This window comes from Petaurus breviceps, unplaced genomic scaffold, assembly GCF_028583685.1.
Source record: "Petaurus breviceps papuanus isolate PSGF00001 unplaced genomic scaffold, PetGlider_PUasm1.0 90925, whole genome shotgun sequence".
Lineage (NCBI taxonomy): Eukaryota > Metazoa > Chordata > Mammalia > Diprotodontia > Petauridae > Petaurus > Petaurus breviceps.
Window position 1 is genome coordinate 30,042,338 of NW_027187380.1, and position 12,943 is coordinate 30,055,280.

Sequence of the window (12,943 nt, forward strand, 5' to 3'; positions counted from 1 at the left end):
TTTCCAGGCCAATCCACAGCTCCACCAATAATGTCTTGGTGTACCAAAAATTCACCCTGTTCTCCCTTAATTGAAGACTTCCCTTATCCTATTGATATTGATTTTCTTCATGCAAAAGATTTTCAATTCCTTGCTTGGTGGAAAATTCTCCTAGCCCTAGATGTTTCATATTACCCAAGAAGACAATATAGTTCAATGATGGTTCAATGCTGCTTCACAATTATTTATCAAGCACCTATTTCACATTACTTTGTAGACACTGTCTTCCAGCTAAACTTGCCAACTAACTTTCCCATCCTAGCAAACTGTTCTGTGTGGATGCCTTTGCTCACACACACTTGAGCAATGGTTTGGGAGAAGACTTTGTTTCAAATTCTGGCTCTGCTGTTTTGTTTTGTTTTTGTTTTTGTTTTTTGCTTGGGCAAATGCCCTAAATCTCTCTGGGCTTCAGTTTCTTCATTTGTAAAATTAAGGAGTGGACTAGATGGTCTCTGAAGTGACTTCTAGATCCTATGTTCTCTGCCTCCTTCAATCCTTACCTCAGTTCAGATGTCAGTCTTTAGGGGAAGCCGTTACTGAGTCCCTACTCAAATTTTATTTACTTCATTCAGGAATCATCCATTATAGAAAGATAAACCATTTGCTCCACTCCCTTAATATTCATTTATCTATGTGTATCTTGCATATAAACTAAAGCCATTGAGGAAGGAATTGTTTCATTTTTTGTCTTTGTAACAGACGGTACCTCTTCCATAGTAGTTACTTTATGAATATTTGTTACATTGAATTTGTAGAATATTCTAATATATATGCTTTCAAGCAGCGACTTTGGGCCATGAGTCACACCATAAGTGATGCAGGGAAAGAAAATGTATAGCGCGAGAGAATTCAGAAGTAGGAACAAAAACTCCTCCACACCAGACATGTCTTAATTAGAAGGAAAAAAACCCTAATCATAGTTGCAGAATTAGACTCGGCTTGCAATCAGGACAGTGGGCGGGATGAGTAAATCGAGGTGTTTCTTTGAGAGATCCGGAAATGACGAGTTTTCACCAGGTTTAGCTTGGATTGGTAGACCGCTCTGCAATCATTATTTTGTCAGTGCCTAAGGTGGCTTGTGGCCTTCTTTGCTTTCTTGTCGCCCATTTTTTGGAACTGAATCTTCTAATCCCTATCTCTACTTCCTTGCGGTGAGTGGGATGTGTAGCGAGTTGGGAAAGGTGTATGGAGTAGCTTCTTTCTATCTCTTCTCTGCCCCGCCTGCACAAAAGGCCGAGAAAATCCCGAGAAAGCGGGATTAGGGTTGGTATCTATTTCTGGGGCTTCCGCTAAGGCTCTGGCCCCGCCTCTCTTCCTTTTGCAGTGCATGCTGCAGATGCAGGCGCCTCCAGACAATTGTGCATCAGAACCTCTGAAGATTTCTGGGCTCAGAAGACCTGGGGCGGATGTCAGGCACCTATCAATGAGAGGGGATTGCGCCCTTTAGCGGTAGCATAGAAGGGTCTTTAGCTCTTCTGAGACCGAGGTTTTCGTGTTCTGTTTCTGTCTCTGTCTTTCCCTCTCTGCCTCTCTCACCCTATTCTCCCCACTCTCTCTCCCTCCTCCCCCTGTCTCCCTCCCTTTTTCTCTTCCCCCTCCCTCTTTCTAATCCCCCCGCCCCCTCCCGCCGTTTCATTTCTGTGGAGCTCGGCGTTGCCCGCTTTCTATTTCCCTGCCCGCATAGTTCTTCCCCTGGGATGGGGAGAAGAAAAACGAGTATTTTTTTTTTTTTTGCAGAATGGGCATAAAACCTGTTACGTGCCAGATTAAGAGGAAGTGACATTAAGCTATAGAAAATTTGTGTGATGTAGTGGATAGTCAGCTGTGGAATCGGGACGACCTGGGTTCCTATGATATAAGCTGTGGAAAGCACTTAACCTATTAGTAGATCAGTCAACTCCTAATACCACAAATTGCACAATAATTACCGATCTGCTTTGATAAAGGGAAAGTTTGGTTTTTTTTTTTAATGGAAGTTCTCTAATCAAATTGCAGGTCTACTCCCTCCTCAGGAATTCAATAATCAAGGAACTGTTTACATTATTGGAGTAAAATTTTTGGATTTGTAAGATTTTATTCCAGTCACTTTCACGATTTTTTGTTGTTGTTTAGTCGATTGGTCATATCCAACTCTTGGTGACCTCATTTGAAGGTTTCTTGGCAAAGATACTACAGTGGTTTGCCATTTCCTTCTCCAGCTCATTTTACAGATGAGGAAACTGAAATAAACAAGGTGAAGTTGACTTGCTCAGGTTTTTACTGCTAGAAAGTGGCTGAGGCTGAATTTGAATTTAAGTCCTCCTGCCTCCAGGGCCAGCCTTGCCACCTAGGCATTTTCCAGAGTAAAGAGACTTAGGTACCGGCTCTACCACAAACTTGCTGTGAAGCATTGGACAAATCGCTTCCCTTGCTGGGCAGTTTTCTTATCTGTAAAATGAGGGAGTGGGCTAAATGATCCCTAAGATGCCTTCCCTTCCTAATTTTCTGTGAAACTGACTGATGAATTCCCCACAATTTCAATAAGCTACCTGTTTAGTTATTCAGTGATCTCTTCCAATTGAAATTACTTTCAAGTAGTGAACTTGTGTTTTTTTTTTATTAGCTCGCCTCTAAGTTTGTACTAACTTTTGTCATTCTCTCTGTTAAACTGTTTCTTATATCTCAGGAGTATCCTCAAAGAACAGAAAAGGATCTCCCTAAATTATAGACATATAGTGACCCATCTTTTGCTATACAAATTTAGAATGGCCACACCCCTTAACCCTGAAGTTCTGGAAGAGCCAAAGCATCTTTTTTTAGTGAAAGAAGAAGCACATTATTGGGAGCAAGAATCGAGCTTGCAACATAATCACAGCACAAGCGAGCTTTTCCGGCAGCATTTCAGGCAGCTCTGCTATCAGGAAACACCTGGGCCTCGTGAAGCTCTAACTCGACTTCGTGAGCTTTGCCATCAGTGGCTGAGGCCAGAGATGCATACTAAAGAACAGATTTTGGAGCTCTTGGTATTGGAGCAGTTCTTAACTATCCTACCCAAGGATCTGCAGACCTGGGTACAGGATCATCATCCAGAGAATGGAGAGGAAGCAGTAACTGTCCTGGAGGATTTGGAAAGAGAAATTGATGAGCCAGAATACCAGGTGGGAAAGGGGAAGGTATGATTTGTTTTAGGGGAGAACAGAGTCCAGACTAAAGGAAATACGAATTATGTTTGAAGGAACTGGGATATTAACCTAGAAAGGAAAATGCAGGGGAAAGTTGATCTCTCCAAATATTTAAAGGACTATCATATGGAAGAGGGTTTAGGCTAGTTCTTCATGTTCCTAGATGGACTGAACTAGGATCAGCAGGCAAAAGTTCTGAAAAAGCAAATCTAATAAAGATAAGAATTAAAAAAAGTAATTAACTGGGAGAAAAACCTTGCAGCAAATTTCTCCAATAAAAATCTCTTTTCCAAGGTATATAAGTAACTGATTCAAATTTATAAGAAAAAGAGCCATTCTCTAATTGATAAGTGGTCTATGAACAGATTTCTTCTCAAGAGAAGAAATTCATACTATAGCCATGTGAAAAAATGCTCCAAGTCACCACTAATTAGAAAAATGCAAATTAAAGCAATTCTGAGATTCCACCTCATACCTTTCAGAGTGGCAAAGATGACAGAAAAGAAAAATGATAAATGTTGGAGGAGTTATAGGAAAAAAGGTACATGGATGCACGGTTAGTGGACTTGCAAATGGGTATAATAGCCATTCTGAAAGCAACTTGGAATTACACACTAAAAAATTATAGAACAGTGCCTTGCCCTTTGATCAAGCTATACCACTGCTAGGTTTATACCCAAAATAGAATAATGAGGAAAAGATTTGTTACAAATATATTTATAGCAGCTCTTTTTGTGGTGGCCAACCCCCCCCCCCCCAAAAAAAAAAAATAAACACCCAAACTGGAAACTAAGAGGATATCCAGCAATGAGGAATGACTGAATAAGTTGTATTATATGAATATGAAGTAATATTTTGCTGTAATAGATGCTTCAAAAAGGCATGGAAAGATGCATAGTGAAGCAAGGAGAACCTGAAGAATAATTTATGGTATAATATCAGTATTATTAAATGAACAATTTTGAAGACTTGTATAAACTGAAGAAGAAATGAACAGAACTAAGAAAACAATTTATACAACACCACCACTTTAGAAACGACTTTGAAAATGGTAACAATGGTGATCAATACATTGACCATTCATAATTCCAGAGGATCTATGAATAACATATTGTCCATTTTGGCTATGTGACATATTTAGGGTACAGAATGAGATATAGATATGTCTATATAGACATATAGTTATATATATATATATATATCTATAACTATACATCCATTAAAGAATTTTTGTTGCTTGCCTATGCGTATTTCTTACCAGAGATTTGTTTTTCTCTCCATTTTCTTCAATGGAATGGGGAAGTAGGAAAGAGAGAAAATAGATTTCTATTAATTTAGAAAAAAAAATTGTGGGGATGCTCAGATGTAAAAGGTTGCCTTTACTTTCAGATGGGGTCTCTGTAGTTTTACTTAATTGATTTACTTTGTGACAAAGGATCTCTTATGAAGTGATCTGTAAATGTTTGTAAAATTTTTTAAAAACACACATCAATAAAACTTTTTTAAAGGTTATAAAAAAGGAAGAATTTCCTACCTTTTTCATATGTTTGGAGATGGAATGGGATAACTTTGTAACACCATGTCTACCCAGTAACTGATTGTACAAGCAGGGGTTGGATGATCACCTTGAAAGAAATGTTACAGAGGAGAATCCAGTGATAGAAGTTAATACTGGAGTTCACAAATAAGGTTACTTCAATGATTATTTGTTATTATAGCAATGAGAATAATCCATTGACACTACAAAACTGTTGATGGATCAGCTAACGCTATTTATTTTGTCACTTCCTGTTTCTTTTCCTTAGAGCTTATCAGTATTGAATAAGGCTCTCATTACTCTTTAGTAGCTTAACATTTGTATAGTATAGTTTAGGAAGTATTTTCCTTAAAACAGCCCTCTGTGATAGATATTGTAAGTATTGTTCCAATTATACAGATCAAAAAACTGAGGCCCAAACACGTGACTCCTAAAAATTACCATTTTTCCTTGGTCCCTAGGAAATGTTTCTTTTACCCTTTTTCTCAGAGGTTTTTAGTTCCAACTCTGAGTGATCCCCTCATAAATCAACTCTTTTATTGTTTCTAGGTCCCAGCCCACGGACATAGACGGGAAATTGTCTTGGAAGAGATGGCACCTATGAGAACATCAAGAACATCAACTGAGTCACTAAGTATCCATCTCAGCCCCAGAAAGGCCCAGCTGAAATGGAAATCTTGGGAGCTTTATCCATTACAAGAGAATGGTAATAAACAAAATTTGGTAGTAGGAGAGGTAGGAAAGCTGGTTAATCCTAACAGGTGCATATTATTTTAATAAATAGCTAAAGTTTCCCCTGCTTGCCTCTCTTTTCTGTCATTACAGAAGGCTTTACCTTCTGCTACTTACTATCTGCAAGATAACAGGGAGGCAGAAATAGGAGATGTGAAAATCATTATTTCATCAAGGATTCATTAGAGGTCTTTGTGCTTGTTTTAAAAAATGTTATTAATGTTTTTATGTTTATATGTGCCCTGCTTCTTCTTACCCTTAAAAAGTTGATGGGGTGGCTAGGTGGCGAAGTGAATAAGAGCACCAGCCCTGGAGTCAGGAGGACCTGAGGTCAAATCTGGCCTCAGACACTTGACACAATTACTAGCCGTGTGACTTTGGGCAAGTCAACCCTGATTGCCTTCCAAAAAAATAAATAAATAAAAGTTGAAGGTGAGATTTCTATTTCTAGAAGTCATAGAATTACATTTCAATACTCCATGAGGATTAAAAGCTGTCTTCCAAATAAATAGGACCACTTGTCCCAGGGGCAAACAAAAATGGATTGAGCACACCTTATACTTTTATATAATTTCTCTAAGTATAAAAACATATAGCTCTTATTCCTTTAAATTTCCCTTATAAGAAAGTAGATTTTTTTTTAGAGGGGAGTGATATGTTAGGCTGACAGCTCCAGTCAGTATAGATGAGATCTCTGTAACTTTTTTCTATAGCCCTATCTATCAAAAAACACTAATTTAGAGCTTCTGTAAGCTAGTAAAGCTTAAAGTAAAAGCTTAAAGCTAATAAACAAGCAAAGTTTCAGTTCTCTTCCTTCCCTCATACTCCCTACCATTTCCCCTGTGCCTAGGACCCTCCACATGACTCCTGACCATTCAAGATCCCCACTCAGAACTATAGAATTTTAGAGTTGGAAAGTATCTTGGCAGCATTTAATCAATGTAAGTAACATACCAGACAGACACATATTCATTTGGTTGAAAATTTCCCTAGTGATAGGAAATGCTACTCCACCACTGGGGTTAGCTTGCCTGTGTTATTCCATCAAGCTCCAAGCCACCCTATCTGGCCACCTACAGCTTCACAGGGATCACCCTGCTTCCACCCAGGTACCTTCCATGTACCTCTTTATGTTTTCTATCCTCCTTTCTAGCCACACACAATTGTTCCTCATGTCCTGGGACAATTCCACCTGAAGCCAAACACTTGTGGACAATGATAATTTACCTGAACCAGTTTCTTAGTGATTAGCATACTTCCAGAAATCCTTTCTTATGCACTCTTTCCCAGGGATTCTGAACCTTGTTCAGATCTTGTTCTCCACCCCCATGGACTTATTCCCATACCCTTCAACCCAACCCTTCCACTAAAACTACCCAACCAAAACTTTTTCTTTCTTGCTTCTTCCATCTTACATTCACTGAGACCTAGCTCCCTTCCTGATGACACAACTTCCCTGACTACTCTTTCCAGAACCGGATGTACTTGTATTCATACTTCCCTGTGATGGAGGAATTGAATTACCCTTTGTTCCCCATTGCCCCTTCCAAACTCTCTACCACCATCACTCAATAACCTCTCTCCCTTAGCGGTTCATTCAGTCTATATTTATCACCTAATCATCAGGGATACTCACTTACTTCCTTAATGAATTCAGTGCCTAGCTTTCAAACTCTCTTCTCCCCATTTCTTGCTCTTATACTAGGTAACTTAAACATACAAGTGATACTCCCTCAAATACCCTAACCTCCCAATTCTTCAACTTAATCATTTGTGTGTGACCTACCCCTCCCTGTCACCATAGCTACATACACTTGGGGGGAGGGAGTCAAAAGCAGGAGAGGGAGCCAGGTCTGGAATCAGGATCACAAATTTAGAGCTAGAAGGAATATTGGGGACCAATATTCTGTCTGTCTTCCTTTTACAGATGAGGAAACTAAGGCCCAGAGAAATTAAGTGACTTGCCAAAGGTCACAAAGATAATAAGGGTCTTGGGAGGAATTTGAATCCAGGTCTTCCCGATTCCAAGTCCAATACCCTGTGGACCTGCTTCTCCTTAATCAAACTCCTTCATTTTACAAATGAGGAAACTGAAACTCAGAGAGGCTAAAGTACCCAATGTCACACAAGTAGTAATTGGCAAAGCCAGATTTTTAAAAAGAGAGAAATTAAAATCATTAGTATAAAAAATGAAAAGGGTGAATACACCACTAATGAAGATGAAATTAAAGCAATTATTAGGAGTTATTTTGCCCAATTATATGCCAATAAATTTAACAATTTAAGTGAAGTGGAAGAACACTTACAAAAATATAGACTGCCCAGATTAACAGAAGAGGAAATTGACCCTTGATATTATCATAAATCATAGTGTTCCATAATCATGATTATGTAATTCCTTTATCTGATTATAATCTATTGTTATTCCTCTACTTTGCAATTCAGACTTTATTCACCCCTCCCTCCACCCATTAGATCTTTCATAGGACATCACCTCTGCATTAGCTATCTTCCCATCTCCATCTTGATGCCTTTGTGAAACAGTCCAACTCTACATTGTCCTTTTCTCATGTCTCTCTGCTCCTATGAGCAAATGAGTACATATGGCTAACAAAAATAAAACCTTGAAACCTTGTTTACTGGGTCCACTACACTTTTGTTTGATAATCTGTACTGAGACCTCACTATGGCAAGACAATCCTTTTACACTGCCATAATCAATTCAATGTCTACCTTTTCCAAACCATTTTTTGTTCCACCTCAAACCTTCTCCTACTCTCTCAGCTGAGAAACTTGCCTCATATGTCATTGAAAAAATGGAGGCCATTTGCAAAGAGTTCCCTCTTCTTCCACTCCCACATTATTCAAAACATAACTTAGATGCCTTTTGTCCCTATCTTCTCCCTGTTTCACATGAAGAAGTGGCCCTCTTCATGTACAGGTAGACAAGTAGCCTGTCTTCAATAGATTGTCCCCTTTACCATCCCTACTCATGAATCTTCAGTCATTCCCTGTCTACTGGCTGTTTCCCTACTATTTACAAACATTCCCATGTTTCCTCCATCCTCAAAAAGACTATTCCTGATAGCTAGTGACTTATATCTCCCATTCATTTCTTAATTCCTTGAAATCTGTCTTCATACCCCACTACTTAACTGAAATTCTTGTGTTCAAGATTGCCCATGATCACTTAACCACTGGATGCATTGGCTTTTTTCTTTTAAATACTTATCCTTGGGACGACTAGGTGGTGCAGTGAATAGAGCACCGGCCCTGGAGTCAGGAGGACCAGAGTTCAAATCCAGCTTCAGACACTTAACACAAAAACTAGCCATGTGACCTTGGGCAAGTCACTTAACCTCAATTGCCCTCCAAAAAGAAAAAAATGAACAATAAATAAATAAATAAAATACTTATCCTACTTGACCTCTCTGTAGCTTTTAACACTGTTAACCCACTCCTCCTGGATACTCTCCTCATAGGTCTTTTGTGATACTGCCATCTCCTACCACTCTGACCATGAATGCTCTCCTAGGTTCTTGTTATACATGCAGATATTCTGGGACAGGGTTGATTTATACCTGGGCTTGTGTTGTTTTTAAATTTGATGTATTATTTTTTTTTGATGTAATATTTTTTTTTAGTTTTAAAAATTCCATCTTCTCTCCCTCCCAACTCTCCATACTCCCTCTGCAAAGGAAAACAAAACAAAACAAAAAAAAACAAATCTCTTCTAACAATATGCAGTCAAACAAAAACAAATTTACTCATTCTCCTTTGCTCATAGGAGCAAAGGGACATGAGAAAAGGACAATATAGAGTTGGACTATTTCACAAAGGCATCAAGATGGAGATGGGAAGATAGCTAATACAGAGGTTATGATGGGTGGAGGGATGAGTGAACGAAGTCTGAATGGCAAGGTAGAGGAATAATAATAGATTATATATTGACCGTGCTTGTTAAAAATGGTATTTGTAATGATCTTTTAATGTTTATATGTTTCCTGATTCTTCAGGACTGTGTACAATAGTTTACTCTTCTCTCTCTCCTTGCCATCTGGCTTCTGATGTCATTCAAATGGAACTTCTCCCGCCAAAATTAACTAATGATACTAATTGCCAAATCTTTTCTTAATTCTTATCCTTCTTGACCTCCATAGTGTTCAATACTGTATCACCCTCTTCTCCACTGTTGTTCCCTCCTCACCCCCACTCCCCGCTGTATATTGTATAATAAGTAGACAAGAAACCTTTCCTAATCCTCCTTCATATTACTATCTTTGCTCTGAGACTACCCCGAATTTTCCTGTATGTATCTTGTTTGTTTGACCATGTTGAAAAAATGTCTCATTCTGAACCCCAGGGTTCATTATCCTCTTTCAGGAGGTAAGTAGCATGTTTCATCATTAGTCCTCTGGAATTGTGATAGGTCATTATGTCCATTAGAGTTCTTTGTCTTTACAAAGTTGTTATTGTATAAATTCTTCTGGTTCTCATTTAATTTAGCTCATACACATGTTTATATATAAATTTTCCAGGTATTTTCTGAAATAATCTTGCTTATTTCTTGGATCACAAAAATATTCCATTCATGGGGCAGCTAGGTGGCACAGTGAGTAAGGGCGCCTGCCCCAGGACCTGCCCTGGGAGGACCAGGATCAGTTCCGGCCTCAGATACTTAACATCCACACAAAATAACTGGCCATGTAACCTTGAGCAAGTTACTTAACCCCGATTACTTAAAAAAAAAATTCCATTTCAATCATAATTTAAGAATTCCCCAACTGAAAAGCACTTTCTTAGTTTCCAATTCTTTGCTACCACAGTAAGAGACCCTTTAATTATTTTGTGTCCTTCACATATTGCATATGTGTCCATTTCCTCTTTTTAGGTTTTTTGTGATTATGTGCCTAGAATCATATCCTTTGAGTCAAAGTATATGCAGTTAGTAACTTTTAGGCACAGTTCTAAATTGCTTTCTAGAATTTGGTTCATTGTGAGCCCTTCTAATAAATTACTTTTGGTTACCATAAGGAAGAAGTGACATTTGCATAATCTCTTTATTATTTCAGATGATGAAACTAGGACTGAAGATGTGGGATCAATTCAGAAGGAAGAAATTTCTGAAGACATGGAATCACTTGGGGATATATATGGCAGACTCAGTGGGCACATTTCCTGGGATCCTGTATTCAGACAAGGCTTTGAACCTGAGGGCAAATTAGAATGGCAACAGGAGAATCTTATAGGGAAAAGACGACATAAATGTGATGAATGTGGGAAAGGTTTCAGTCATAGCTCAGACCTTAGTAAACATAAGAGAACCCATACAGGGGAGAAGCCCTATAAATGTGATGAGTGTGGAAAAGCCTTTATTCAGCGCTCACATCTCATTGGACATCAGAGAGTCCACACTGGAGTGAAGCCGTATAAATGTAAAGAGTGTGGGAAAGATTTCAGTGGTCGAACAGGCCTTGTTCAGCATCAAAGAATCCATACTGGAGAGAAACCCTATGAATGTGATGAGTGTGGGAGGCCCTTCCGTGTGAGTTCAGCTCTTATTCGACATCAGAGAATCCATACAAATAAGTTCTATTGATGAAAATCATAGAAACCTTCATTAATAGCTCAAGCTAGATCAAAGATCTAACAAGATCAAAATGAGACAGATTTTAAGACATTCCTATGTGGGAAAATATCAATAACCATTGAAACCTTATCTGGAATAAAAGAATCCAGCTGAGTATTTTTGTTTGTTTTAATTTGCCAGACCGATTTGGTGGGGAGAGGCAATGGTGAGAGATGGGGACTAGGGAAAATGAAGGAAAATTAAAAGGCCAACATTGTCCTTAAATCTATTTTAAAGAAAGCTGTTTACCTCATAATATTTTCTGGAATGAATAGCTATAGAGACTAATACTCCTTAATCATTCAACCTTTCTTCCCAAATGCCTTCCAATCTTGCCTGCATTGATAAGTCAATGTGTGACTTTAGCTAAGTCATGTTCTGTGCCTCAGTTTCTCCTTTAAATTGTGGAAGTTAATCTCAGCACTATTCACAGGTATGTTGTGAGAATAAACGCATAATCAATGGTAAGTGCTTCGAAATTGTTTTAATTCCTGTAATACTAGTAGTTATCACTGGTATTATCATATTTAGTTGTATAATGCTTAAAACTTTATATTCTAATTATATTTTGTCCACAAATGGGCTTGACCTTTTCATTGTAAAAGTTTTCTTTGGGCACTGGAGAAAAGAGTAAAAATTGAAAATGACAAGTTGACAAAAATAGTGGTCACCTGTGTTGTGTGGTAGAGTAAGGCAGTAGTGAACATCTGAGAATATGATGAGAATTAAAAAAATATGATCTGTAGGCAAAAGCAGTGGCAGGAATTCAAGAGAGCTGTGAGAGGTCAAAGGTGAAACTAAAATAGTTTGGTCTAGGCAATAGTATCATTTTGATGTTTTGTTTTTTGTCATCCTGAAAATTCAATTCAGCAAGCATTAATTAAACACCTTAATATATGAGAGGCACTGTGCTGGACACAGGATAAAAAGATATCTCTGTCTTCAAGGAGATTACATTTTATTTGTGTGTATGTGTAGGTGGTATAACAGTATCAGAGGCTGATTATTATGCAATTATAGTATTGTTTCCTATGAAATTATAGTTGTATGCCTAGTAATTTTATCCAAGATAATGTTTACAATGTCATCTGGGCACTGTGAAATGTTTATATGGTTATATGAAGGTAGTTACTAACTATTTACATTAATGAGGAGGGGAGAGGCACAGATACCTGAAAGCAACTAATGCAAAATCTTTTTCTATTTAGTTTTTATCTGCTTTTTCTTTGCAGCAACTTTACTGTTCCAGTTAGAATTGGCTATAACTTAGAGCAGGTTAACACAGACTATTTAAACTCCTGAACAATTACTTTTGAATTTATGCTTCCTTGACTGGTCATTTCAAACATTTGAGAGCATTGTGCTAAGTACTTGGGAGATAATAAAGTTTAGATGAGGTTCGGTCTTTGCCTTTGTGGACCTTTCCATATGGACCCTGTGGGATCTGCTGACTACAAGTTGGTGGTAATAAGAACCTGTGGGATGGCAGTGGGAACAGAGAAGAGGAGACACACATGCACACATGCACATATGGTGATATCATTCAGTAAGTCCTTAATTCAATCATCCTTAAGGGACACAAAGGTCAAAATTCTCCACCCCTAGGTCACAGTAAATCATGATCTTCTCAGTCAGTATGAAATACCCCAAAAGAGGTCTTTTCATCTTGACCCAAAGCATGGTTTCTCTTCCACTGTCCCAGCTCCTGCCTGAATATACCCAATTGTCACCTAAAGCAGTTCTCAGCTCCTTGTCCAGTTCCATACTGAAGCCCACAGCGTCCAGTCCACCTCAAGTCCTTCAGTTTCTGTTTCTGGGAAGACAAAGCTTAATAGAGTCAAGACA

At 38.3% G+C, this 12,943-nt stretch overlaps 1 protein-coding gene across 4 annotated transcripts; it reads left to right on the forward strand.

Annotated features, from left to right (window-relative positions):
* The first annotated feature begins 1,022 nt into the window (after positions 1-1,022).
* Positions 1,023-11,566, forward strand: LOC138152661 (zinc finger and SCAN domain-containing protein 16-like). Of its 4 annotated transcripts, XM_069076721.1 has the most exons (5): positions 1,030-1,190; positions 1,364-1,488; positions 2,705-3,176; positions 5,287-5,443; positions 10,542-11,566. In XM_069076721.1, exons 3-5 carry the CDS (start codon positions 2,784-2,786, stop codon positions 11,066-11,068), a joined length of 1,077 nt encoding a protein of 358 aa, XP_068932822.1. In that variant the 5' UTR covers positions 1,030-1,190; positions 1,364-1,488; positions 2,705-2,783; the 3' UTR covers positions 11,069-11,566. The 4 variants fall into 4 exon arrangements, with proteins under 4 accessions (XP_068932824.1, XP_068932823.1, XP_068932822.1 ...); XM_069076723.1 differs by lacking the exon at positions 1,364-1,488 and having other exon boundaries at positions 1,023-1,190; positions 5,287-5,472; positions 10,542-10,793; XM_069076722.1 differs by lacking the exon at positions 1,364-1,488 and having other exon boundaries at positions 1,029-1,190; positions 2,783-3,176.
* The last annotated feature ends 1,377 nt before the right edge of the window (positions 11,567-12,943 follow it).